Below are 27882 nucleotides of genomic sequence, written 5' to 3'. Positions count from 1 at the left end.
ATTGTTGCTGTATTCTTGACAGATCCTTTGAAATTTGAGAGTACTAATAGTAATGAGGAGTAGCAGGTATTAATTTTTCAGTGTCAATGTCACTCTGTAGTGGAGAGTTGAACAGTCTGCGTGTGGGAACACTGTAGTTGTTCTGACAAATTCTGTTTTCCAAATAAAAACAATTTAACTTCTGTTTTTAATAAAACTAAAAATTTAAACTCTATAAAGAACCCCCATCGACTACTAGTTACCATCAAAGACAAGTTAAATATGATTAATCATTTTATTACTACAAATTTAATTGAATTTTCCTTGGTCCTCTGTAATTTCCAAGAAGCTAAAAGGTTAGACTGCTGTGTTAGTTAATGCACCATTGAAGATATTTAATTGTCTTAATAGCAGATCATAGAAGGGTGTGGGTAATTTAAATAAAGCAATTTCACACCTTAATTAATGTTACATGGAATCCTTTTGGAACTGTAGGAAAATTTTAAGTGCTGGTTTGGAAGAAATGCATTGCCTTAGAAATTCATTCACTGTGCTATACATGTTTACTATAATGAGTTAAGAGATGTTGTGAACAAAAGCATCTATATGTTCATTTAGAAAGAAAGAAAAAGCAATATTTGCATGAGGAACAGAGAGAGAGAAAGAGGAAGAATGTGTGGGGAAGAGGTAGGAGGGTTGTATTAAAGACTACATTCAAAAACCAGAAAAAGCTAGTTTGAAAAAGTTACAATGGTTTGCAGGAGTATCACAGGCTGGCAGAAATCCAAAACGCAAAAGAAAGAGTTGCAGCTATTATCCTTTCTGTAATTAAAACAATTACTGGCAGAGAGGTTCTTTTTTGCTCCATCTTTCTGCTTTTGTCTTTTAGTATGGTTGGGTCCAAAAGAGAACCAAGGCATTTATTTCTATTTCCAGTTTATTGAAATAAAAATACCAAATTTGGCGTTAGTGTCCTACCAGTTGGAGCTTTATAACATCAGGACTCCTGATTTGCTCTGTTCTTTGGTGTCTTATTATGTAGTTTTGAAGGGATTATTATTTTCCTTCCAGATTCCATTTTCATTGCCTTTAATTTCTCATGCAATGCCACATCTCACAGCATTTTTCCAATACAAAACACAATAAGACAATGTCTGTTTTCTAAGATAAAATGAAAAAGGCACTTCATGTTTCATCTGACGGAATTCTCTTGAGAAATCCAACTTTCTACAATGTCTAATTTTCATATTATTCCTTTGAAGCAGGTGGAATTTATAATAGACTTTATCTTCAGAGATGACTGAGGTGGAAGGAGATAAATTATTTTCTCAAAATGACTTAGCAAGGCTGCTCTGCCTATGGAGTAGCCATTCTGTTTCTTGACTTCTCTAATACACTTGCTTTCATTCAAACAAAAATTGCTTAGCAAATCATTGCCACATTTTGACCCAAAGAATGAGACACTTCTGTATTCTTGGTTACTTGATTTCCATTGAGTTGCTCTAGGAGGTCACTTTAATAAAATAATTGGTACTACCTCTACTAACCTCATATAGTAATTTAACCCTGCACTAAAATATACCTGTCTTAATAGTAGTAGGGAATGTAGAAATGTAACATACATACTACACTAAATTTCATGTCAAAGAGACAATTTATATTACATTAGATTTAGTCCAATATATTGATCACAATAATATGAATAAATTTAAATCATCCATGGCCAGATTTGACCAAAAGGAGCTTAGAAACAGCAAATTCAGAACACCGCATCTCAAACTCAATGCCATCAGAAATCACCCAGACAGGGTTTTAAACCTATAGAGTCCTAGGTCATACCTAGGTTTAAAACATCAGATCACTTTGGAGATTTGGTTTGAGAATCTGTTAGCTTCTAAGAACACTACAGATGGTTCGGATACTGATGTCTGGGAAACAGCAGTTTACATTCTTCTGAGACTTAAATCAGATTCTATGAGCTGAAAGTACCAGTTCTAACAAAGAAAATGGATAACATGTATATGCCCAAGTGCGTGTGCGTATGTGTGTGTGTGTGTGCGTGTTAGCACTGTCTCCCCACTACAAAATAAATTGGGAGAAATAAATCAATATTCCTTTATTCCAAGTTTAATACTTCTCTACAGATGGCTCTCAATTGATCCTTAGTGATCTTATTTGCAGATATATTTATCTCTCCAGGACTCAGTTCTTGAAGCTTAAATCTTTGCAAAGTACACAGATTTTTTTTTTTTTTTGGAAGGTAAGAACCAGATCCTGAATACTTAGTCACCTGCAGGAGCTGAGTAATGTGCTTCTTGAAGGAGGAGGGAGGAGAAAAGGAGGAGACTGTATTTTGTTCTTTGTCAGAGTATTTGGCTGCTGTATCTAATGCTAAAGGGGGAGGTCACCACTAAAACACTTTACATCTGGGGGAGTTACTTATCTGTGCTTTGAACAACACTCTGAAAGGGCAGAATTGAGAATCAGGAAGCCTGTGCTGTTGTCCAAAATGCCAGGGGAGGGGATCCGTGTAAGTAGAGGTTTATGTGCAATGTACATAGTAATGTGCTTAAATATCAAGTCAGTCTATCAGAATAGGTGACCTTGAAACCCCTCATTAACATTCCTGTTCTCTAAACACAGGATGAGATGTGAAAGAGTGAAGGGAAATGGGCTGGTGGGTAATTATTATTGTGTTATCAGTGTAGGACTTAACCACCCTCAAACTGGCAGAGCTTAATTTTGGGAATCCTGACATTCAGGAGAAAATACCAGCAGGACTGGTATAAAGGCAGACATATTTGAAAAACAAATAAGCAGTAAAACAAACAAACAAACAAACAAACAAAAAAGCAAAACCCAAAACCAAAAAAAACCTACTTTGGCTTTTCCTCCATCAGAGGTCAATTCCCTTCACAAAGGAAGGGCTCATTTACCGTGCAGTCTGGATTCTGTTAGGATGCTGACAGTATTAACACTGGGCTTACAGGGTTACAAAAATACCTTTAAACATTACAAATAAAATAGTCAATAATTTTTTTGGTGAACCTATTAGCAGCAAGGTAGCTAATCTCTTATGGAGCTATCATTTTCTAATCATTTCCTAGAAGTGTCATCTAGTTATGTGCGTAGTACCTGCCCTATGGAAAAAGATTATCAAAAACTTTATTTATTTATTTATTCACTTATTTTTGGGACAGAGTCTTTCTCTGTTGCTGAGGCTGGAGTGCAGTGGCACAATCTCAACTCCGGGCAAAATCCGCCTCCCTGGGTTGAAAGGGATTCTCCTGCCTCAGCCTCCCAAGTAGTGGGGATTACAGGTGTGTACCACCATACCCAGCTAATTTTCGTATTTTTTAGTAGTGACGAGGTTTCGTCATGTTGGCCAGGCTGGCCTTGAACTCCTGGCCTCAAGTGATTCACCCGCCTCGACTTCCCAAATTGCTAGGAATACAAGTGTGAGCTGCCGTGTCTGGCCTAAAATCTATTTAAAGGTAAGTTATAGCTAGGATGCCTTTCATCCTATTCCCTCATTTAAAAAAAAAATCACAAATAATGGAAATAGCTCATAAAGCTCTAACTTGTTTATTCAATAATTCAATAAACAAAATATATTTCGACCATTTTTACATGTAGATTCTATGCTAGGTTCAATAAAAGAACATGGTTTTACAGTAAAGGGCTTATAAAGACTGCCATACAATGTCATTGCCAGAGAACTTTGGGAATCGTCTGGTCCAAATTTTTTTACTGAGTAGGAAATAAAACTTGTTAGAATTCATCAGAAAAGCAGTGATGCATTGTTAATTCTTTCTTGGCTAGCTTGAATATGGCATTCATTCCATTAGCTGTTGTATCTGATTGTTTACAAATATGAGTGTTTCTCATCATATCATGTATACCTGACTCAATTTTGCATGGTTTAAAACTAGTTTACTATTCAAGTTGCATCATAGTATAACATTTCTGCTTTGCTATCACTGACTTTTCTGAGTATTTGCATATTCATAGGCTTACTTCAGATTGAAGGGCAATACATTGCAGAGGTGATGTACACAGGCATTGACATTAGGGTTCTAAGACTGCAATCCCAGTTCTGTATTTATCTAGCCCTGGTTATCTAGCAACCAGTCTTGGACTGGTTACTTAATTACTTTAAATTACATTTCTCCATCTATAAAATGAGGATAAAAATCGGTTTCCTCAGGGAAAAAAAAAAGGTTTATTCTAATGGTCAGTTTGAAATAAATGAACAGAGTAAGAGTATTAAATGATTATGAGCAGAAAGGTGATAAGCTCACCTGAGAAGGATGCAATGTAATACTGTAAATACAAAACTATCATTTGTTTTTCAAGGGTGTATCTTGAGAAATTAAATTATTAGGCTTAGAAAAGGAGGAAATTACATACTAGATAGTAACTACCACTCCTTTTCTACTTTCGAAATGTTTCCAGCTTCTATACTCAGGCATTTTTTTCAAGTGCCAAGTATTTGTAATAGAATTTTCCTTTTTTTTTTTTTTTTTTTTTTTAATAGGAAGAGATTCCCAGCTACTACGGAGGCAGAGGCAGGAGAATTGCTTGAATCCTGGTGGAGGTTGCAGTGGGCCGAGATTGCACCATTGCATTACAGCCTGGACGACAGAGCAAGACTCCGTCTCAAAAAAAAAAATAAATAAAATAAATATATCAGAAAGATACTATTGTGTTTTCTGAATATTTGTTTTGAATCTTTCTTCTGATCTGTTACATTCCAGGCACACTCTCTGGAGCAAAAGGGCAAGGAGCAGAATTGATGTCAACACACAAATAAGGGTCCAACAAAGACAGTCAGTTGGTTTCATACCTTCAATAGGTTTCGGTACAAAATGTGATGAGGGCTTGGTTTTCTTCACTCTGTTCCCCTTCATAATTTGACCTTCTTTATTGAGTCCCAGAAACCAAGCTCGGCCTGATTCTTGCTGGCGGTACAGTGTGGAAGAATAGATCACATAGTAGTTTTCAAACACAGATTCCTTGAATTTGCATTCTGGAGTGAAAACATCCTGTAGAAAAAAAAAAAAAAGACACAAAAAAGAGAAATGATTTAAAGGTGAATCAGCAAATGCTGAAATCCAATAAGCTTGAAATCCATGCCCTCTGTTAAGAACAAATGAAAGGCAATGACACATAGTTTCTATTAGCCTTTGGTTATAAAGATTCATCATACAAAATCAAACAACATGATTTCCTTTCCAGCCAACCTTTACCCCAGAGATAACAATTTGCTCAGGCTTGAAGCTAGGTGAAAATCATTCAGGACTGTGGCCAAGTCTGCGCTCTGATCCTAGCAATATGCTTTGTAAACTAAAGTGATTGGCCATTCTTCATTTACTCGCCCTTAACATGTAAATATGGAACTAAAATTTATCCTGGAAATCAAAATCAAATATAACCACAGCAAACACAGGCACACAAGGTGCTTTGAAGAGACTATTCTGTATATACAAAAACATATTACACAACCACAGCTTGGTCAGTAAAATCACCACTTTTCCTAATGTCAGTAACTTCCTCTTTAATTTCCTTAAAACATTTTGTTCCTTAGTAATCAAAATCTCAGGTAAAAAGCCCAGGAATAAGTAATAGAAAAAAATTACTATTATATTGAAGAAAATTACTAACAGTAATTCCTATTACTATTGACCTCAGTGAAACACAGAATGAGAGTTTTAGTCTCAGAAGAAACCGTAAGATCCTGTACTTCAACTCCAACATTTGGTAAGTGAGAAAAACAAAAGGTTATATGATTAATTCAAATATACATTTTAAAAACTACTGAGTCAATGCCAGAGCTCACATTTATTGCTTCATAATCACTGCCTCTCAGGCTCACCTTTTCTGCCTGAGTCTTGTTTAGTGACTTATGATGAGATTTAAAAATCAATACAATAAAATCATATCCTAACATGTCACATGAACAAAATCTATTTTGTGGAAGGAAGAAATTTCTCCCCTTCTGAGATAAGCAGAAGAAAAACAAATGCTATTGTATCTTCTTCAGCTGCAATTAAACAAGAGTCCTACATGTCAGACATATTCACCATAGTCATCATCTTCCTCTCCATGTACTGGAAGAATTTCAATGTGAGACTCCCATGATTTAATGCAAGCAAACCTGAAATTAAGTTATTAATGAAGATAGGAATAGGGTTGGTGAAACCATGTCCTTGTAGGTGATACTCCCATGCTAATCTCCTCATTTGTAGAGAGTGCTCTCTCTCTCTCCTTTTTTTTTTCCTTTTTCTTTTTGTAAGAGATGGGTCTTGCTATGTTGCCTAGGCTGGCCTCAAACTCCTGGGCCCAGAAGATCCTCCAACATCAGCCTCCCAAGCAGCAGGAACTACAGGTGTGTACACTGCACCCAGCTTATTTTTGAATAGTTCTAACATTACAGACTAAGAAAAATGAGACTAAGAAAACTGGAGTAGGCCGGGGTGCAGTAGCTTACCTCTGTAATGCCAGCACTTTGGGAGGTTGAGGTAGGCAGATCATTTGAGGTCAGGAGTTCGAGACTAGCCTGGCCAACATGGTGAAACCCCGTCTCTACTAAAAAAGCAAAAATTAGCCGGGTGTGATGGCGGACGCCTGTATTTCCAGCTACTCAGGAGGCTGAGGTAGGAGGATGACTTGAACCGGGGAGGTGGATGTTGCAGTGAACAGAGATTACACCCCACACTCCAGCTTGGGTGACAGAATGAAATTGATCCAAACCCCTCCCCTGCCAAAAAAGTCCAAGAAAACACTCCCCAGAGAAAACTGGAGTAGAAAGGTGATTGTAGATACTAAAACAATAAGAGTAGCAATACATTAATATTATTTTATATTAATACTGAAATGTGATTTCTTAGAGTACTTTCAGTTTTAAGTAAGTGAACTACCAGCTTAAGAATCAAAGAAACAAATGACCATGAGATACTACTTCACATCCACTGTAATGGCTATAATTTAAAAATGGACATTATAAAGTGTTTGTGAGGATGTGGAAAAACTGCAACTCACGTACATTGCTGGTGGAAATGTAAAATGATGCAGAAGCTGTGGAAAATAGGTTGGCAGTGCCTCAAAAGGTTAAACACACAGTTGCCACACAATCCAACAATTCCACTTTTAGGTATAGTTCGAAGATTAATGAAAACATGTCTGCACAAAAACTTGTGCACAAATGTTCATAGTGACATCATTCATAATGTGGAAACAACCCAAATGTCTATCAACTGATGAATGCATAAATACAGTGTGATAGTTCTACAGAATGCAATTGTAATATCATTCAATTATAAAGGAGAATGAAATGCTGATTTATGTGGCAACAAGGATGAACCTCATACACATTCTGTTAAGTGCCAGGAGCCAGACACAAAAGGCCACATGTTGTATGATTCCATTTATATGAAATGTCCAGAATAAGCACATCCAGAGATAGTAAGTAGAGTAGTGAGTATCAATGGTTGGGGAAGGAGGTGAGATGGATATACGGGTGGAGTGACTGTTCGTTGGAGGGATGAAATGTTCTGGAATTAGATACTGGTGATGTTTGCAAAACTTTCCGAATGTACCAAAAACCACTAAAGCATGCAGAAACTTTAAAAATGTAAATTACATGGCATTCAACTGATATCTCCAATAAAAGAAAATCAGATAAATAAGGTGACTAAAGAAAGTGAGGGAAGGAATGAAACTATTGCACATTCCTTGCCTGGCAGCACAGGGCTACGTGATAACCCCTGCGAAGGAAAACCAGCTCTTCTAAGGCCTTGGCTCAATATTGCCAGGACAGAGTTTAATCACTGCCAAGTAAAATGGATAAAATTGATTCAGATTCAACTTAAATGATAATATTAAGTTCCGGTTTTCTTCTAGGACTAATAAAGTACTATTAAAATGCTTAAATTTAGGTACAGATTTAGGTTCATTTTCTTTTAAAAACAAACTAAAGTAATTCCAAAGCTTTTTTTTTTTTTTTTCCTAGATCTAGTCCAATACTAACAAACATAGTATTAACCCTAGATGCTATGCTAAGGAACTCCGGACAGTTCAAGCAATACATTCTACGTGTAAGATTTCAGACTTTATAAAGAAGTTAGGGAATAAATAATTCCTGTTTTGTGTAAGTACATATCGTCATATACATAGATAGTGATAAAACCTTCTTATGAATATACATCACAGAAACATGTAAATTTGAAGATAGATACAAAGCTGCTTAGTGCTGCTTAGTGACAGTACAATTTGGTGCCTTTATTTAACAAGGTAATGAAAGTTCATGATAGTGAAATATTTGTCCCCAGTGTCACAGGAAGTTAGAGGCAGATCCAGACCCTGTGTTGAAGAGTGGGCTCCTTGCTGCTGGTTCAGTACTTCTTCCAGTGCCACACATTGCTTTCCTACTGCATAGGCAATCCTGCTTTTGACTCCAAGCTTCATTTGAGCAAGCCTTAGTCATTATTATAGAAACCATATCAGTGATGTATAATTACTACATTGTCATTTATACATGAGAAAAACAACACTCTCATTTAATAAATAATGACTCTCAGGTCTGTTTCATACTCGTTTAAAATTCCCTCCCGGAACAGTAAAAGTCAGAGATACTGCGCAGGAGCTGGAGTCCTGGGGTCCTGAACCCGGAACAGCATTAAGTAGGAACCGGGCTTTGGACTACTACATTGACAAACGGGGGATTTCTTACACAGCATCAGGTCCTAATCAGCAATGAAAAGCCAAGTGGAGTTTTCCATTCAGTATAATTCCAACAGGGCTATGCAGTCAGAATCTGAAAATGAGGCAGCTATTAATACCTGACCAGGGCAAGACATTTCCGGGTGGAAATATGGCAGAAGTTTGCTGCAGGCACTTGTGTGGACACAGCCAGGCTACCCTACAAACTGGAAGGGAAATCTTAATGCACTGAACCAGCTTGGATAGTCATTCTAAGTAGAACCTTCACAATATATGTGCAGTTCCACTTTCAATATGGAGTTGGGCATCAAATAATTTACATTATATTTGCTATTATACCTCTTTTTTTTTTTTTTTTTTTTTTTTTGTAATAAGAAATCAGAGCCCTACATGTGGTGTAAAAAAACAATCAGGGTTTTCCTTCTGGCTCCACACATATTAGCTGTGGATTTTAGGTAAGTGATTACAGCTCTCTGAATTTCACATTTTCAACTGTACATTGAGTTATTTTAAGGAAAAGCATGCATATGGATGCATATTATAAATGTTTAGAATTTTAAAACCTCCAACTCATCATTATTGAGTTTTCACATAGCAGGAAAAATACAATGAATTCTATAACAAGGCACTCAATTCTGCTTTTGTCACACATGTTTATATCCGATCCAACATCCAGGACCTGTGCCATAGGAGTAGCTAATGCAGGTTACAAATATATAGACATTTAAAAAATAATCTAAAGCTTTTGGTAAAGACTTAGACAATCACATATATTCAGAAGGGGTTCTGTGGTTATAAAATGCGTGTTCAGACTGACAAAAAATCTAATGTATAATGGAAACAGGCAGGCTTGGGGTCAAAGGTGATAAAATCCTAAGCCACTTTGATTCAGTGTATATAATAGAAAGCAGAGTAAATGATCAGTATAATAAGGAGGATTTTGTTTCTTTTGTAAGAATAACCAGTAGTCATGTTGCATCTCATGAGTGTTTCTTCTTCCTATAGTCTTGAGCCCTCAATTCAATGCAGGCATCAGAGCAAACTTAAGGAAATCTGTTGAATTAGAAACACCCCTATGTTCTATTCTATATCGTGTGTGTAGATATGTGAAATGATGGGTCTACTTTTCAAAATTATTATTTTAAAATCTGTCCATTCTTCAACTTACACTGACTTTGACTTCAGCAGAAAATGAATATTTTGATAGTGTTCTCAAATTATTTTTGAGTGCTCCCTCTATTTTTTTTTTTTTTTTTAAGACGGGGTCTCGCTCTGTTGCCCGGGGCTGGAGTGCAGTGGCCGGATCTCAGCTCACTGCAAGCTCTGCCTCCCGGCTTCACGCCATTCTCCTGCCTCAGCCTCCTGAGTAGCTGGGACTACAGGCGCCCGCCACCTCGCCCGGCTCGTTTTTTGTATTTTTTAGTAGAGACGGGGTTTCACCGTGTTAGCCAGGATGGTCTCGATCTCCTGACCTCGTGATCCGCCCGTCTCGGCCTCCCAAAGTGCTGGGATTACAGACTTGAGCCACCGCGCCCGGCCAGAGTGCTCCCTCTTTTAGCAGCCTTTGCAGAACTGAGTTTTTGTTCTGTCATGGTATCAAGCCAATATTTGACCAATTCTTTTTCACATTCCAAACAACTGTCCACCGTAGCCTTGCCTCAAAAGTTAAAATCTCCAACTCATTTTAATCCAGATGATGAATGAATGCTGGAACCCCATATAAGCCCAACATGGATCACTCAGGACCCCTTCTAGTCTCTCCCCATCCCACAGGATTCCAACCTACTCTCCCTTGAATTCTCCCTGACCCCAACTTCATAGTTTCATACTCTCCCTTGATTCCTCTCCAACACTGAATTTCTTCCTGCTTCTTCTCCCAGCACTTAGACAACTGAAATTCTACAGTTTCCGGCTTCTTAGGGTCTGCCACTGCCCAGGAAAAGTCCTTTCCTCTCTAGCTAGCCTCTAACTGTGTCATCTTTGGCCTTTCCCACTCCCCCATCTGAATGGAATTCCCCTTAAGATATAAACATCATAAAGGATAACTAGACAGAAATTTAGAGATTTGAATGAATATATGGATAAAATGCTGTATCTTTTCAGGTTTGACTCCCACTGTCAACTTTGTTTTCACCACACACTAATTCCTTGCAATGCCCCCACTTCCTAACCCTCAAGCTGTGCTCTGCTCAAGCTGTTCTCTGCTCAAGCTGTTCTCTCTATTTCTCCATCAAAGGGAGCCATAACAGGTGCTCTTTCAAGTCTCTTTGGGTTACAGCAAACTTTCCTTCCTTTCGCTTCTCATAGTATGTGATATGTCTTTTAGTATTTAATGCATTCTGTCTTGAAGCATGATGGTTTTTCTTGCTTGTATAGTAGATAAATGTGAGCTTTGGTTCATAGGGACATAATCCTCTTCAATGCTTTTTATGAAACCAACCAATTCAGCACCCAGTTTATCCTTGTTTAAATAAATGTGGCAATAATTTAAGTCAGGGAAACAGCAAAGATTACATGATGGGATAGAACTGATTGACAGTACTGACTCAATCCCTTTACCTGGGTGAACTTGGGCATGCTATTGAATTTTGTTAAAAATCTCTTTTTCTATTACGTTAAACTGGGAGCAATAATTCTCACATTAAAAATGTGTTGAAGATTAAGTAAAATGACAAACATGGTTTCCCAAAATCTTTGTCCTTCTTTCAATATCAAGTTTTTCCTACTTGATGATGTATGGCCATTTTAACAACAAATAACAACCATTCACTTATAGGTTGCAAGCAAATTTTGTTCCAGATGAAAATATAACATTGTGGGTCACATAACTTATTCAAGAAAAAAATATTTTCCATTCTGTCACCAACTAACACATTCCCCTTCTTATTTTCTATTCCAGACCATGATATTATACAATGCTTATGCTTACATGTTTGGTTTACTAATCTTGTTTGTAAAACTGCCTAAGTTAAAAGTAACCACTGACAAGGTCCCACAGAATAATTATATCAAGACATCAAATGAAGAGAATAGGCAAAAAGAATCGTCCAGGACACATGGAGAAATAAACAGCAAAGATTTTCTGGAAAATCATTTGGATTATCTAAATTTCTGATTTGTCATTCACTGACAATTTTCTACCTGACCTTTAGCACACCAGTTAACCTCTCTGAGCCTCAACTTCCTCCCCTGTACACTGAAGATACGTTTACTATACAGACTCAGGGTCTTGTAATGATCAAATTATTTAACAGATATGAAAGCTCTTTGATAACTACAAAGGTCTATAAAATTATTTGAGATTATTTCTTTTCACAGACGACTTTGATATTGTAACTTTAAAGGCTTCTACATTTTAGTATGACATCTGCTCAGAATAAATTTCTTGAAAGGTAAAGAATGTTATGTGATTCACTCACAACCGCTTTTGCTCCCATGAGCTTTCCTTGCCAAATGCATGCTTTCCAACTCAAGTAGGAATACAGCAGTTGGTAGCACGGTATAGTTAATATAATTACATGATACCATAACCATAACTCATCTTCACTCTGCTCTTTGCAGATCCCTGTTTCCTCCTTACTGCTCTGGCAGAGATAACCCATGGGTGAATGTACAGCCAATGAATGCTCATTGTACTCAGCCACTGGTCTCCTTGCTGTTGCTGAAACATAATAAGCATGTCCCATTTCAAATCCTTCACAATCAATATTCGTTGTTCTTGAAAATGTCTTCAGTAATCTATTAACATGGTTTGGTCTCTTATTTCATTCAGGTTACTGCTTAAATGTAACTACCTCAGAGAAAGCTTCCTTGACTACCTTACATAATTTAGCACTTGAGTCACTTTCTAACCCTTTACCTTGCTTTTGTTTTCCTTCATGACTTGACCCTTTCGGGCATTATACCACGTATGAATTTGTTTAACCTTCTTGAAGGTAGCCACCATGATTGCTATATTCTCTTCGTATTCTCAGCAGTTGTGGGAATTAACAAACAAATCGACTCCAAGAAAACAATTTGGTGAAAATACATAATAAAATCTGAATTTTTTACTCCTGTATATCTCTAAGTTGTGATCCAATGGGAAAGTCCTCTTTCTTTCTTAGGCTCTCAGTTTCTCTACACATAAAAAAGAAATGCCAAATTACACAATCTTAAATGTCACTTTTATCTTACTTTATAGCTATATTATTCATATGAATTTATTAAAATTAAAGAGACTATATAAAATGTTGTTTCTTCAAAAATAGAGCTTTCCCTACCAAAGAAATGGCGGTAATATATTATTATTTAAAAAGCAAACAAAGAAAAATTAATCAGAGAAATAGACTTTGCTATTGTATTAGTAATTATGACTAATGATTCTCCATATGGTATGTAGAAATTATTGGATTTTCAAGCATATGCCAGATTAAAAAAGGGCCTCTGATTTTGGTTCTATCCTTTCCAATTAAAACCCCAAATCTAAACTCTTTTTTTTTTTTTTTTCCAGACGGAGTCTCGCTCTGTCACCCAGGCTGGAGTGCAGTGGTGCAATCTCGGCTCACTGCAACCTCCATCTCCCTGATTCAAGCAATTCCCCTGTCTCAGCCTCCTGAGTAGCTGAGATTACAGGCGCATGCCACCATGCCTGGCTAATTTTTCTGTATTTTCAGTAGAGACAGGGTTTCACCATGTTGGCCAGACTGGTCTCTAACTCCTGACCTCAGGCAATCCGCCTGCCTTGGCCTCCCAAAGTGCTGGGATTACAGGCGTGAGTCACTGTGCCAGGCTTAAACTCTTTTCAATGTATATAACGACCTTCTCTGTTTGCTGTGCAACCTTGTGGATTTGGTTTTGTATAAGAAAGGAATCAAAAACAACTGGGGATTCTTCTAACACAATTTACATCCAACAACTCCAGAGACAGAGTCTCTTTGGTTAACATCACTGGATATTTGGCTGTCAAGCTTCTGATTTGCTAACTTCATTAATGGCCTTTAGATAGACAGAACTTGAAAATCCTTCCTATATTAGCTGCTACTTTGTTAACTCTGTTGTCAGACATAATGATATTAAATCAAGCAAGAGAACTATTGTTTTCCTTCCTGACAAGAGGCAAAGAAAATGACAAATTACATTATCTCAAATGAATTTTTTTGAAAAAAAAAAAAATTGGGATTGCTTTGACTAGAGTAAGTCTAATTTTACAACTTAAAAAAAAAAAAAAAAAAAAACCTCTGCAGATACGGAAACCTTTGTCTATACACTTTTGAAATAATTTTTACTGGAAAACTACTGAGCTGATTCCTCTAAAAATAAAGGTTCTTTGTTAACACATTCTTTGCAACATCTGACAAGGAAACAAGGTAAATTTATGCCATCATAAAATAATGCGACCTGTGATGTACTGGAAATGTAATGCTGGAGGTAGATAGACACAAATATTCAAACCCTTGATTTTTGACCTTGAGCAAGTTACTTCATTTCTCCGAAACTCAGTTTCACATGTGTAAGCTAAGGTTAATTATATCATCACTGTAAGGCTGATTTTTTTTTTTTTTTTTTTTGAGACAGTTTTGCTCTGTCACCCAGGCTGGAGTGCAGCAGCACAATCTCTGCTCACTGCAACCTCCACCTCCTGGGTTCAAGTGATTTTCATACCTCAGCCTCCCAAGTAGCTTGGATTACAGGTGTGTGCCACCCCACAGGGCTAATTTTTGTATTTTTAGTAGAGATTTTAGTAGAGACAGGGTTTCACTATATTGTCCAGGTTGGTCTCGAACTCCTGACCTCAGGGGATCTGCCTGCTTTGGCCTCCCAGAGTGCTGGGATTACAAGCGTGAGCCATTGCATCCGGCCTGGGTTGTGATCATTAGACTAGACAATGAAGGTGTGTCAAGCATATAGTACCTGACTTATTACTCACTCTCCTTACTCCTGGTTACAATTTCAGGTGATAACTGATATCACAAATGAGAACGCAGTAGTCTGAGCAGCCGGCAGAGAAAAGTCACTGTATTTGTGGATCCACATAATGTGTCATGAGGATCTCTTACCTGTGACAGGTAATCAAGATTATCTTGCTTAAGGCTCAATTTGGCCATCTATATATAGAGAACACACATATATCAGATCACTTTTCTTTCTCTGGCAGAGGAATTTGGTGCCATCAGTTGGAGATAAGTGATGTGGTAATTTCAGGTTCTTATCACCTCCTAATGAGGCATTATACCACAATACCATTGGACTCAGCCTCTACCCAGAAGACTGTAAGTACAGAAGTGAGGTGAGAGAAAGCCAGTGGGTGAGGGTGTGTATTATGTTACAATTCACTGTTATCATCAAAATAATTTCCAGGACCTTCAATATTCTGGAGATGATATCTAGAGCAGATATTGGAGGGCAGCACAGTTCTCCACTGAAAATACCTTTGGTTCTTACCAAGTGAGCATGTGCACAATACGGAACCATGTGTCCCACTATGATTGAACTTGGAAATCACGACAAGATGTGTGGTTCTAGTGCCTCAGCCTCCGTCTTCCTTTGCTGGGATAAGGATGAAAGTGGGGATGTGTCTAATGCACATATTTCAATTTAAACATTCTTCTACTTTTTGGAAAGTCACATTTCATACACTAAAAGGTACGAGAAATTATCAACTAAGGCTAAAAAATATATTTTTTACATGAGATTGCCTAATTTTTAAAACTTCTGTTTCAACTCCTATGAAGTCAAACTAACTGGTATCAAACTTAACTTCCTGACGTAAGCAATTATAAAACTGGACGAGGTATAGGAGGTAACAGTTTCCAGGCACTTGTCAGCTGGAACTGTGGGTGTTTGATCTTTGAGACAAGGCAGATACACAGGAGGTAAGCACCATGTATTTGCTTAGCTCTGTGTTGGTTTTCTTGCATTCTTCAAGGGGCACTTTCGAACTCTGAAGTGGGCAGGTGAAGCTGAAGGACAGCGCTGTGCCTTTGTGAGGTTGAGGAGGCAGAAACTGGAGTTCGAGATTCTTAAGGTGACTTGAATTTGTGGAGCAAGGTGCCAGTGAAAAGGGGCTGGATGGAATGAGGGGCAGGAGACTGTACGGAGATCTCCTGAGGATCCTGGGTTTACAGAGACAAAAGCACATGCTCAGGATGAGACTCTTCAAGGCCCAGCAAAGAATGGCGGCTCCAGGATTGAGAGCTGAACAGACACGGCTGTGGCTGTGCAGGGCTAGGATATGATAAACTTCCAGGCAAGTCAGAAAGCAGAGGCCTCACTAAGCAAAGATGGCATTCAATGAAGACCCCAGAAAGGCCACAGGTTCAGGTTAATGACCACACCCTAAGTGAGCATGTCCTCATCCCCAGACTAAAGACAGAACCAAAACAGTCAAGACAAGACCTACACACACACACACACACACACACACACACACACACACCACACAGCATGACAAGAGCAAGAGGATTTATTAGTTATTAATCTAAGATTTATTAGTTATTAATCTAAATGCCACAACAAAACACACACCTGTATTAGCAGATAATGTAACACACTCTACAATGTATCGTATAAATGTCTGACATATCACAAAACATGGATGCAAGCAGCACAATGTAACTCATGATCAATTATGCAGACGGTAGAAAAGATCACAAGGTGGCCTAGATGTTAAAATTAAGAGAAGTAATTTTTTCCTTTTTTTTGACACAGGGTTTCACTCCTGTTGCCCAGACTGGAGTGCAGTAGCAGGATCACTGCTCGCTGCAACTTCCACTGCCCTGGCTCAAGCAATTCTCCTGCCTCAGCCTCACGAGTATACAGGCGTGCACCACCACACCCTGCCAATTTTTGTATTTTTAGTAGAGACGGGGTTTTGCCATGTTTCCTGGGCTGGTTTCCAACTCCTGGGCTCAAGTGATCCACCTGCCTCAGCCTCCCAAAGTGCTGGGATTACAGACATGATCAACCATGCTCAGCCAGCAGACGAGAACTTTAAAACAGCTACTATAAACATGTTCTAGGCAAAACACATCTCAATGAAAAAAAAAGAACATTATGAATAAACAATAAATATCAGCAGAATAAATATAAATGATTTTTAAGACCCAATAAAAATGTAAGAACTGAAAGGAACCATATTTGAGGGAAAATGTTACTGGATATAATTCATGATAGGCTGAATACTGATACATATAAACAAATAGGTATTTGCATGTATTATGTATGATTAGAAAATGTCTTGAGGCTTACACAAGCTGGTAATAGTGTTGGCTCCTGGGAAGGGATTTGGATGGCTGGGGAGCAGAGATATAAGAAACAGATTTTGTTTTTCTATATGTATTATTATTTCAAGTAATGAATTTAGGGGAAAAAATTTGGGTCAAGTACAATTAATGTACTAGTTAAATGTAGACTACAGACCTCCAATTACTAATAGAGTTTTATCTCAAATCTTATAAAACACAGATTCTGAAGTGCAAATGTACTTACCCAGGCTCACACAACAAAGATGACTTACAAGGATATGCCATAAGTTTTCCTAATCCCATATAAAAGAATGGCCCCTTCCTCTGAAAAATTACTGAAGGAAGAAAATCAATGAAGAACGCATTAAATAGGCAATCTCTAAATGGACTGGTTGAGTGAAGGAGGGAATGAGAATAAATATGTTTACTTACCCCATCGTCTCTGTCTTGCTTAGACCACCATAACTGCCTCGGACCTCAGTACCAGGGATGTATATTAAAGCAAACAAACTCATCATTCTTTGAATTCTACTTACTTCATTTTTCAGTATTTTCATGATTTGGATCAATCCCAACATCCAGTGGGCCCTGAAATTTCTCCTCCAACACTACCTAATTTTCTAATCAAAGCTGGAATGAAGGATGCAGGCTCTCCAGAAGAGGATGATGCTTCACCTATGAATATGCAGTAAAGGGCTTTTGTTGGGGGTCTTATGTCCCTGTCATGACATAAAATTATGCCTACGGCCATGGAGAAGAAACAACTCCAGAATTTGTTTGTATTACTTGCTTGCTCATTGGGTTTAAATTATACGTTGATCTAAACATAGACTTCCTGCAGGTGATTACAATGCTCAGTGACTAAAACGTCTCTCAGTGAAGAGCGACTGTAATGGTCAATGAAGGAGAAAGGTGGACTGGGGTGCACCATGTGGTGCAAGATGGTTGAGACATTGATGTCAGTAGGGCAGATACCCCAAATGCTTTTCATGGATCTGGAGAGCATGTAAGATTCTTTTTAAGCTAAGCAAAGAAGCCCCAATAACATGAAGACACCCAGCAGGCAGCAGGCTGAGACCTGACATCGTATCCCTAGCAGAGCTGGAAACGCACACCTCACAGGTGTTTTCTGCTCAGGCTCAATCAAGCCTGCATGGACTGTCACTCCAGCCACATTCATTTCAACAGCCTCAAGAGTCATCTGCTAGACAAACAGTTCTGATGGCACTGAAAGGCCGGAGCTGTGATTTTTAAAACATATCTTTGCTGCGATGTTCTTGCCGTGATGATGTGTCCTCAGAATGAGAATTCAAAGTAAACACCTTCACCACCAAAGAAGAGTGTAAAGAGAGAGGCCTGGTTCACTTTATGCTTTATTTCTAAAGTCCCAGGAATATTATTTACCTGGATCATGTTTTGGATATACTACCATTTGGACAAAGAGATCACAAGTACACTTGTTTAATTTCATAAAAGGTACTAAAAAGAAAGTTCATAAGCTCTGTCCTTATCGTGATCATAGAATCCTTGAAATCTAGAATTGCAAATATGTAGTTTGACTCTTCACTTTACAGATGAAAAAAGCAAGGCTGAGCAGGGGGAGGAATTAATCTGATCAAGACCGTGGAGCTAAATAACAGCAGAATAAAGATTAGAACCTGGTCTCCAGTCCAGGGATCTGCCCTCTCTTTGCCACAGTGGGTGCTTTGCTTATGATTTATGCACTTTCATAGATTAAGAATGACTGGGTAAAATAGACTTTTATAATCCAGGCATGGTGGCTCACGCCTGTAATGCCAGCACTTTGTGAGGCTGAGGCGGGCAGATCACTTGACCCCAGGAGTTTGAGACCAGCCTGGGCAACATGGCAAAACCGTGTCTCTACAAAAACATACAAAAATTACCCAGGCATGGTGACAGGTGTCTGTAGTCACAGCTACTCAGGAGACTGAGGTGGGAGGATAGCTTGGGCCTGGAAGGCAGAGGTTACAGTAAGCCAAGATTTTGCCACTGTACGCCAGCCTGAGCAACAGAGTGAGATCCTGTCCCCAAAAATAAAATAGGCTTTTACTTTTAATTCAGCATATTTTCCATTAATTAAATGACTGACCAATGTGCTTCCGTTAATGTAATAGCTATTTTCACTTTGCTTACCTATTAGAGTGAATTCTCTGCTTTTAGACATTTTGGCTGCAGGTAGGAAGTAATTTGCTCTTGATTCCATAAAGCAGACATTAGTAATAAAAGAGGTGGCAAAGGGCAAAAAGGGGTGATTCTGTTTTATATGAACAGGATAAAACCAGAGTAAGCTTGACTAATGGTCTTAATTAGAGATGGTGAATGGAGAAAATATTGTATTTTTCAAAGTAGAATTGCCATTTGTGGGCAAAAGAAACAATGGGTGAAAGGTCAGGGGAAGGCCAGTCCAACTCTGAAACTCAATAGCCCTGCGCCTACCTCATGATCCTATTGACGCACATTTTGAGTTCAATTCATTTGTGATTCAGAACTTAGGATTCGATCCTAGAGTAATTTTCTCTAGCAAGCTGAAAGTTGGCAAGTCTCTTCCTCAAAGCATCTTTGCAGACCCTACAAAAATGGCAGACAAATGAAATCGTCCTCCAAACATGTGTTTTATCTACCTACCTATTTTCCCATTTACAGTGTTGGATTACAAATCCATAAAAAGAAGAATTCAGATATATGTGGATACTTTACATTTTCTATCTTTACCATCAGATTGCTAAATCACCTCATAGATGTGCATCCATCTTATTAAGATACTTGATATATATCTTATCATTGCTCACAGATTTCATTACAATTTATAGTTACGTCATTTGTTGTTACTACTGCTGTGCTTTCACCTGCCGCCAAGTCCTCCCACCTACATCTGCAAATCCAAATCTCTCCTGTTCTTAAAGATCTAGTTCAAATTCAACTCCCTTCACAAAATAGCCTCTGATCCTGTCATCTGAAGATTATCTCTTTCTCTTCTGACTCCCATCATAGCTATTTATCTGTGGCTGTCTTAACATAACGATCACTTTGTATTACATATCATGTGTATTTGCAACGATGACCTTACTACATAGAAGTTATTTGAGATCCCGGCCTCTGTCTTATTTCTCACTGAAATAGGATACTTGCACAGTAGCTGGCATCTGACACCTAGTAGCTCCTCCACAGCTGTTTGTAAATGAGTTCATGAATGGAGGAGTCTAGCCTGTTCCATGTCGGGAGTAGTTTGACGAAATAGCCTTTGTAATATCTTATGAAGCCTATTACAGATAGCTTCCAGCACTAGACTTTCTACGAATCAACATAGCTAACAAAATTCAGAACTTAACCCAACCGTGAACATTTTCTTTTTTCTTTCGTGAAGTATTTTTTGAATTGAAAGTTAGAAGTTACAGCTAATAGGCTGGGCGTGGTGGTTCACACCTGTAATGCCAGCACTTTGGGAGGCTGAGGCTGGTGGATCATGGGGTCAGGAGTTCAAGACCAGCCTGGCCAACATGGTGAAACCCCATCTCTACTAAAAATACAAAAATTAGCCAGACATGGTGGCAGGTGCCTGTAATCCCAGCTATTCAGGAGGCTGAGGCAGCAAATTGCTTGAACTCAGGTGCAGAGGTTGCAATGAGCCAAGATCGCACCACTGCATTCCAGCCTGGGTGACAGAGTGAGGCTCTGTCTAAAAAAAAAAAAGAAAAAAAAAAAGTTACAGCTAATAATAAATAGATCAGTAGTCTAAAAAAGCCATTTAATTTTTCAGAAAATATTCACTCATTGATGAAAGACAGAGAAAAAAAACATTAAAAAAGTATAAACTGAAGCATACAATCTCAAGAACCCTACAATATGAGAGAATAAACACAGGTATGATTCAACCTCCTCTTCACGTTCTATGTTAGTTTACAAAAGATAGTGATTTTATGTTGAGTGTAAGAGATACTATTTTTTTTTCTTGAACTAAGAATCAATTGTGTAGAAATTCAGATACATGTTAACTTGATAAATGTCATTAACATGTATGAACCAAAGCAAACAAATGGTATTCTGGGACGTGGAGAATATAAGGAAAATGCTAATACTTCTTTTCTGATGTTAATACTTTGAGAATTACATGTGAATCATTTAAGAGTAAACCCATTGTTTTGATACATTCTAAAATGTCAGGGTTCCTGTTAGGTTCATGACTACATGGTGCCACCAACTTGCATAAAGCCTTAGACAATGCTGTTTGATAAATACTTAGTGACATGTACATGATTTATTCTTATCTATGTGGTTCTGCACATATTAAGATTACTAGAAAGAAGGCTATTTACTTCCTTTTTATAGACTCATTCTATTTAGTTATTTTTCGGAAATATTGAATGAATAAACAATTTCTTCAGATCATCAACTACAAATACCATCAGTTCATTTTCTCTTAAATGTGTGTGTGTCTGTGTATGTGTGTGTGTGTGTGTGTGTGCGTACTGCTACTTTATTTGAAAGGAAAACAATTTTGATTCATTTCCTGTTTTGATTTTCATGCTCTTCTGCAAAAAATAAAATAAAGAACTGGGTTGGCAGTTTCAAGAACAACTGAAAAATCTATTGTTTTGTATGAGTCATGTCTCCCCTTGACCTTAAATTCTTTTACCTGCCTAAACTTCAGTTTTAAAGTCTGAGGTTCAATTGTTGATAAGTAGTTAGTTTTTGATTTTAGTTGCCCCTGAAATGTACCAACACACTTAAACATAGTCTGCTCTTTTCAGATATTTTGCAGATTGGCATTTTTGATTCTTTTCTCCTTAGTAGAAGTCTGTATTACTACAGATGAAGCTGAAAGGAAGCTTGGAATTTTTCTAATCTGAATTTCATCATTTTATAAAACCTCAATACTGTTTCTGTTCTCTTAACTTGAAGCCAAGTAGCAGAGGGGTCACAGCAGCTCATCAATTTAGCTTGTATTCAACATGAATAGAATCTCACCATTTTCCCTAATAGAATCAGCATGCACATTTCTAGCATTCAGTTTTGAAAAGCTGTATTTAAAATGACTGTGTGGGAGGGCAGAACAATATGTGAAGGAGATATGATGCTAGAGTCTACGAGTTTTAGTTTCTGACATATATAGTCTTTTTTTGAGCAAAGGCAAAATTTATATAGTATATCTTACAGTTTATCATAAACAGGTCAGTAAAACCATAAGCATAAGTTTGCCTGTATTCTCAACTTCCATATAAATTTTTAATCTAAAACAGCTATAAATGATCCAGTCAAGGTAGAAAGAGAAGGTTCACGTGAAGTTGACAAAATAGCATTTGCTATTTAATTACACAATAAACACTAAAATAATTATGTAATTCATGTAGTCGTTTAGCTAACACTTAAATTCTATCCATGCTCTAATTGGTTAATGATGAAGAGATTAACAAACAGTTTTTGCAAAGAGTCTGCCATACTATGAGGTATAAGATTAAGTGATAATGCTTCCTTCTTGAATAAGAATCAGGACCAAGGAGAGCTTCCTGGAAGAGGCTGCGTTTGATTGACCCTTGAAGCACGTGTAGGAACTTGGAAGAAAATGAAGAGAGGGAAAATAAGGGAGAGAGAGAAATAAATAGAATAGATGGAAAGAAAAAAGAAAACTAAGAAAAGAAAGTGAAGGAAGGTGAAGAAAGGAAAGAAAAAGGAAGGGAAGGGAGGGAGAAGAAAGAATAGTAAATTTTCCTCGACATGGAGGGGTCAGCTGTGGTTACAACATCACGGAAATAAATGGTAGCAGACCTGTGTATTAGGAAATGAGAACGGAAAGACAAGTGAGATTTAGAAAGTGGAGACATTCCTATTCTAGTCCCAGGAGTTTCAGAGACATTCCAGTGAAACAGAGAGTCAGGAAAGTTTCCTAAGGAGAAGAGTGGCTTCATGTATTTATTCATGTAATGTATTATTTTATTAATTCAAAAATCAATTTGTAATAGTCTAATAACTTCATAAACATGTGATTCCAGGAATGAAATCTAGAATTAAAAGAGGTACTAGTGAGACAGCCTGAATTAAAAGATGGTGCAATGGCAGGAATTCTAAGCCTAGGACCTCCATACTCTTTGCTCCATAAAACCCAGCACATTTCAAATAGTGTTATTCTGTCCTTTTTACGGGTTAATGGGGATGACAGATTGAAACTATGCATGTGTTTTTGTGTTTCCATTTTCAGGTTGCTTTCCTGAGGTGGCACTTAACCTCCAATTAGACAATGCCGCCACTAGGTGGCGCGGTGGTGACTTGGTTCTAAGAGGCTACAGTTGGGACCAAGAAAAGGAGGGTTATGGGTCCCATGATTCTTAGATCTATTTCATTTATTTCTTTCAAAAACTGCAGCGGGCAGTTGAGAAATAAGCTTCATAATAAGTTTTTAGGAACAACTAACTGTGTCATGTGATACCTGGATGACAATACATTTTCTGAGAAATACAATAAGACAAATGAAAACTCAGGGCTTTGATGCCAGACCCTGAGTTTCAGTTTTGCCTGTGCCATCTATTAGTTGAATGAAAAGCAGCAAGCTCCTTCATTTCTGTGAGGGTTGGACTCATTTGAAACTTGAATCATCATACTTATTTCACAAGTTTGTTACAAGACAAAGCCATGTGGTGCAACGTGCTTTGAAAAGAACATGAGTAACCACCTAGATACGATCCACAAATATGCCTGATCTAATCCCAAGAGGTTTTTCAAGTTCACAACATTTCACATAGAAATGTAATCTCTAATTTCTTATGAAAAGTCTGGAGTTCAGGCAACACTTCATCTTTACTTCTCTAAGAATTAGCTGGAGTTACCTTACCCAGGCTCCCCTCCCTGCACATGAGTGTGCTAACACAGATTTAGGAGAAACTTGCCTGGGACTCTGGCACATCAATGTCAAAGAACTACTTGACTGTTTTCATGCCAGCCAGCAGCTTGTAGGCCTCCTGAGCCTCAATTTCATGGTATCTCCAGTCCTGTTTAAGCCATCTAAAAGGGGCTTTTTTGATTTCCTTTGATTTTGTTCTCTTTTCTTCCTTTACTTCCCACACATGGAGGAATCCAGTGGAGAAAGAAAATATTAATTAGGGCCGGGCGCGGTGGCTCAAGCCTGTAATTCCAGCACTTTGGGAGGCCAAGACGGGCGGATCACGAGGTCAGGAGATCGAGACCATCCTGGCTAATACGGTGAAACCCCGTCTCTACTAAAAAATACAAAAAAAAAAAAAAAAAAAAAAAAAAAAAAAAAACTAGCCGGGCGACGAGGCGGGCACCTGTAGTCCCAGCTACTGGGGAGGCTGAGACAGGAGAATGGCGTGAACCCGGGAGGCGGAGCTTGCAGTGAGCTGAGAGCTGGCCACTGCACTCCAGCCTGGGCGACAGAGCAAGACTCCATCTCAAAAAAAAAAAAAAAAAGAAAATATTAATTAGATAATCTCTAATGGAGTCATACCCTTTCCTGTGACATAGGCATACTTTTCAGTTCCAAAATGACTGAGAAATTTGACTTCTCCAAACAGAAATTAGCTGGCGACTGAATGTATTTATCTGTTAGATTAAAAAATGTAAAGGTGACCCACCTCTCTCCTCCTTTTGCCCTCTGTTATAAACTAAATTGTGTCTTCTCCCACCCCAAAATTGTTATGTTGAAGCCCTATCCTCCCAATACTTCAGAGTGTGACTGTACTTGGAAATAGAACCTTTAGATTAAGTGAAATGAGCTGTTAGAGTGGGCTCCTACCAAGCTGACTAGTATCTTTATCAGAAAGGGAAATTTGGATACACACAATAACACCAAGTGTGGCGTGCACAGACAACAGACATGTGAAGAAGCAGCAAGATAGTTGCTATCTGGAAGCCACGGAGAGACGTCTGAGGGGAAACCAACCCTGCACTTTGATCTTGAACTTCCAAGGTCTCCGTAACCACGAGAAAATTAGTTTCTGTTGTTTAAACCATTCCGCCTGTGGTACTCGGCTATGGCAGCCCTAGCAAACTAATATACCCAGCAAAGAGGATTCTGGCTTGGCTACCCAGTCCCTCCCATTCCTCTTTCCTTTGAGCAGGATGTTTTAAGGACTTTTGTGTTTGACACTCAGGAGCAAGGGAGGATGGTGGGGGGAAGACTATGTGAAACATAGAAGGTCAAGGAGGAATTTTCCATTTTTTAATGGATCAGGACAGATTGAAAAAAGCATGGAAACACTTAAGTTATGGTACATAGTTTATGAGAGCTAAGGAAAATAATTTTTTTAAAGTCATAAGAAATATAAAACATTTATTTTGAAATTATGTTGCATAGACTTTGCATTTTTATATAACTTCTCTAGGATCAAACACAGTGGTCAAAGCTTTATAGTTATTATACAGTAATACATCTTCCCATAACAACCATACAAACAAAAACAACTTTTATAAATTGCAACTAGTGTGAAGTTTTGTTTCAAAAATTCCTTACATGTCAAAAACTATTTTAAAGGGCAAGTGATTAATTCATTGAAAATATTTTAAAGCATCCACATTTTAGAAGAAAATTTAATGAGTTCTTTAACAGAGCTACAATCTTCTTTTTACATAAACCAACTATACATTGATAATTAAAATCTGACAATCTCTAAGCCCAATACTCTTTTTGAGATATTCTTTATAAATCTCAATAGGTCAATATCTCCCCATGAAAAGAATCAGAATACAAATGGTGTGATAATGTTAACGAAATGGTCTTTCAAATTACAAAGTATCATGTATGTGCAACAGATTACTATTTATGAGCCTTATCTGAAGAATGATGACTTCTTCACAAGAATATTCATTCTTTCTGTCAATTTCTTTAGGTTATCGTAAGAGTGAGCTGAAAAGAAAGCAATACTACATCTTGTATAATTAGACAAGATATTGTAGTGACACCTCTGTAATTTTTCCTGAAGGTACATCTATCCCATCAGTACTTTTAATTGGTGACTACCATGACATAATATGGACAAGTATTTTCATATGGAAAATAACGAAGTTCTACAAAACTATGAGGACAATAGAAAGATCAGTTGATGGCTAGGGATCCCAGGGGGAAGTCAGGATGAATCCATGAAAAATAGAGGATTTTTAGGGCAGTGAAATTATTCTGTGGGATACTATAATGGCCGATACATGTCATTATACATTTGTCCACACTCACAGAATGTAAAACACCAGGAGTGAACCCTAATGTAAACTATTGACTTTGGTTGATAATGATACGTCAATGCAGGGTCATACATTGTAACTAATGTGCCACTAATGCGGAAGATGCTGAGAATGTGAAGGCAATGCATGTGGTGTTTCAGGGAGTATATGGAGTATCTTCGTAACTTTTTCTCAGTTTTTTCTGTGAGCCTAAAACAACTCTAAAAATGGTCCTTAAAAAACTAATAACAAAGCCCTAAACAAACAGCAGGCATACAGAGAGATACACAGAGTAGGGGAAAGGTTTCCCAGAAAATAAGAGAATTACACTGAATAATTTTTAGGTTCATTATATGTTTGTCACATGGGCATGGGATAACATCGTGTGCCTTTAAATACACTGAGCATATAACAGTGGTAAGATCTGGTGCTCTGGCATAAACCTTCAGGACAAACTCTAGATAAATCATTCTTCAATCTCATTAGATCCAAAAACTTTGACATGCTAAATGAAGATCTGTCATAATTAGAGCTGGAAGTCTTGCTCTCCTTTCACTTAATGGAGAAAGAATACAATTATTACTAGCTTCATACTTTTCTGACAAGTGGAACAAAATGGAACTACTTAGCTATTGATTACGGACTTTTTGGTAGAAAGGGAAATTGTCTTTCTCTCATTGTCTCTTGCGCTTACAAAAATTTATAAGTATTTTATTTTATTCAGATTATTATATATTTACACATACTTTTTATAGAAGAAAATTTGTAAGTATTTTATTCAAATATGCATATGTATATGTGATAAATATATCATATTATACATGATAAATACATAATTATATTATATATGATAAATATATAATTATATGATAAACACATAATATAAATATATAATTATATTATATATGATAAATATATAATATAAATATATAATTATATGTTATATATAAATTATATATATACACACACACAGCAGGGCAGGAAACAAGACAGATTTTCTCACTTGAAAGAGGTTTTTAACATAACTAGTAGTAACTTTTTTCTTCTCTCCACACTTTTGTTATGCATTTTTGCCCTGTGGAATCATAGAATCACAGTATTTTCAAACTTAAAGGGGAAAACATTTGATTTTTGCAAAGAAATAGGTCCTGAGAGGGAAAATAAAAAATAAGTGTCTTTAATTTTATATTGTTGTATTAAGTGCAGGTTCAACAGGTATTTATGAATACCTGCAGTTATTTTTTATTCACATAATACATCAGTGCATACATAGTATATTGTTGTGTAAATAGAGCATTGAGATGTTTGTTATTTTAACTAAGAAGAATTTTGCATCATGAACTGTCAATAAAAATGAAATTAATGACAATAAATAATCATTTAAGTTGCGTTTCAGTGGTCTGGGTTCTCAAGCTCACTTCTTTCAGAGACCAAAAAAAGTTTTATAAATGCCATGTGTATTCTTAAATATTCTAAATATTTTAATGATTCCTATGATATGGTTTGACTTACTTCCTGGTCTCGCTTGCCTTGCTCTAGATACGTTCTGGATTGTGAATGTTCCTGTTAAAATATGACTCTAATAAAGGAATGCCTACTTAGACATAATCTGATCTGAGGTGACAAGCGAACAACTTCAACTCTTATGCCTTGGATATGATACTGCCACGATCACTCCATCACTGTCTTAGACTCCGACACTGGACTGCACAGAAGGGTGCTCATTTTCTTCCACAGGTAATAAAAGACCCATTCCCCAGCAGTGATCCAA

At 37.4% G+C, this 27882-nt stretch overlaps 1 protein-coding gene across 4 annotated transcripts in view; it reads right to left on the bottom strand.

Annotated features, from left to right (window-relative positions):
- The window catches only part of FGF12 (fibroblast growth factor 12), a 593021-nt gene that overhangs the window by 13593 nt on the left and 551546 nt on the right, over positions 1 to 27882 (bottom strand). For all 4 annotated transcript variants that reach the window (XM_010373014.2, XM_010373013.2, XM_010373012.2 and 1 more), the window contains one exon: positions 4826 to 5024. In XM_010373014.2, the coding sequence (XP_010371316.1) occupies positions 4826 to 5024 (199 nt within the window). The remainder of the gene's footprint in view (positions 1 to 4825; positions 5025 to 27882) is intronic.

The sequence above is a fragment of the Rhinopithecus roxellana genome, chromosome 1 (genome assembly GCF_007565055.1).
Source record: "Rhinopithecus roxellana isolate Shanxi Qingling chromosome 1, ASM756505v1, whole genome shotgun sequence".
Taxonomy (NCBI): Eukaryota; Metazoa; Chordata; class Mammalia; order Primates; family Cercopithecidae; genus Rhinopithecus; species Rhinopithecus roxellana.
This window is presented reverse-complemented; position numbering and strand designations above follow the sequence as displayed.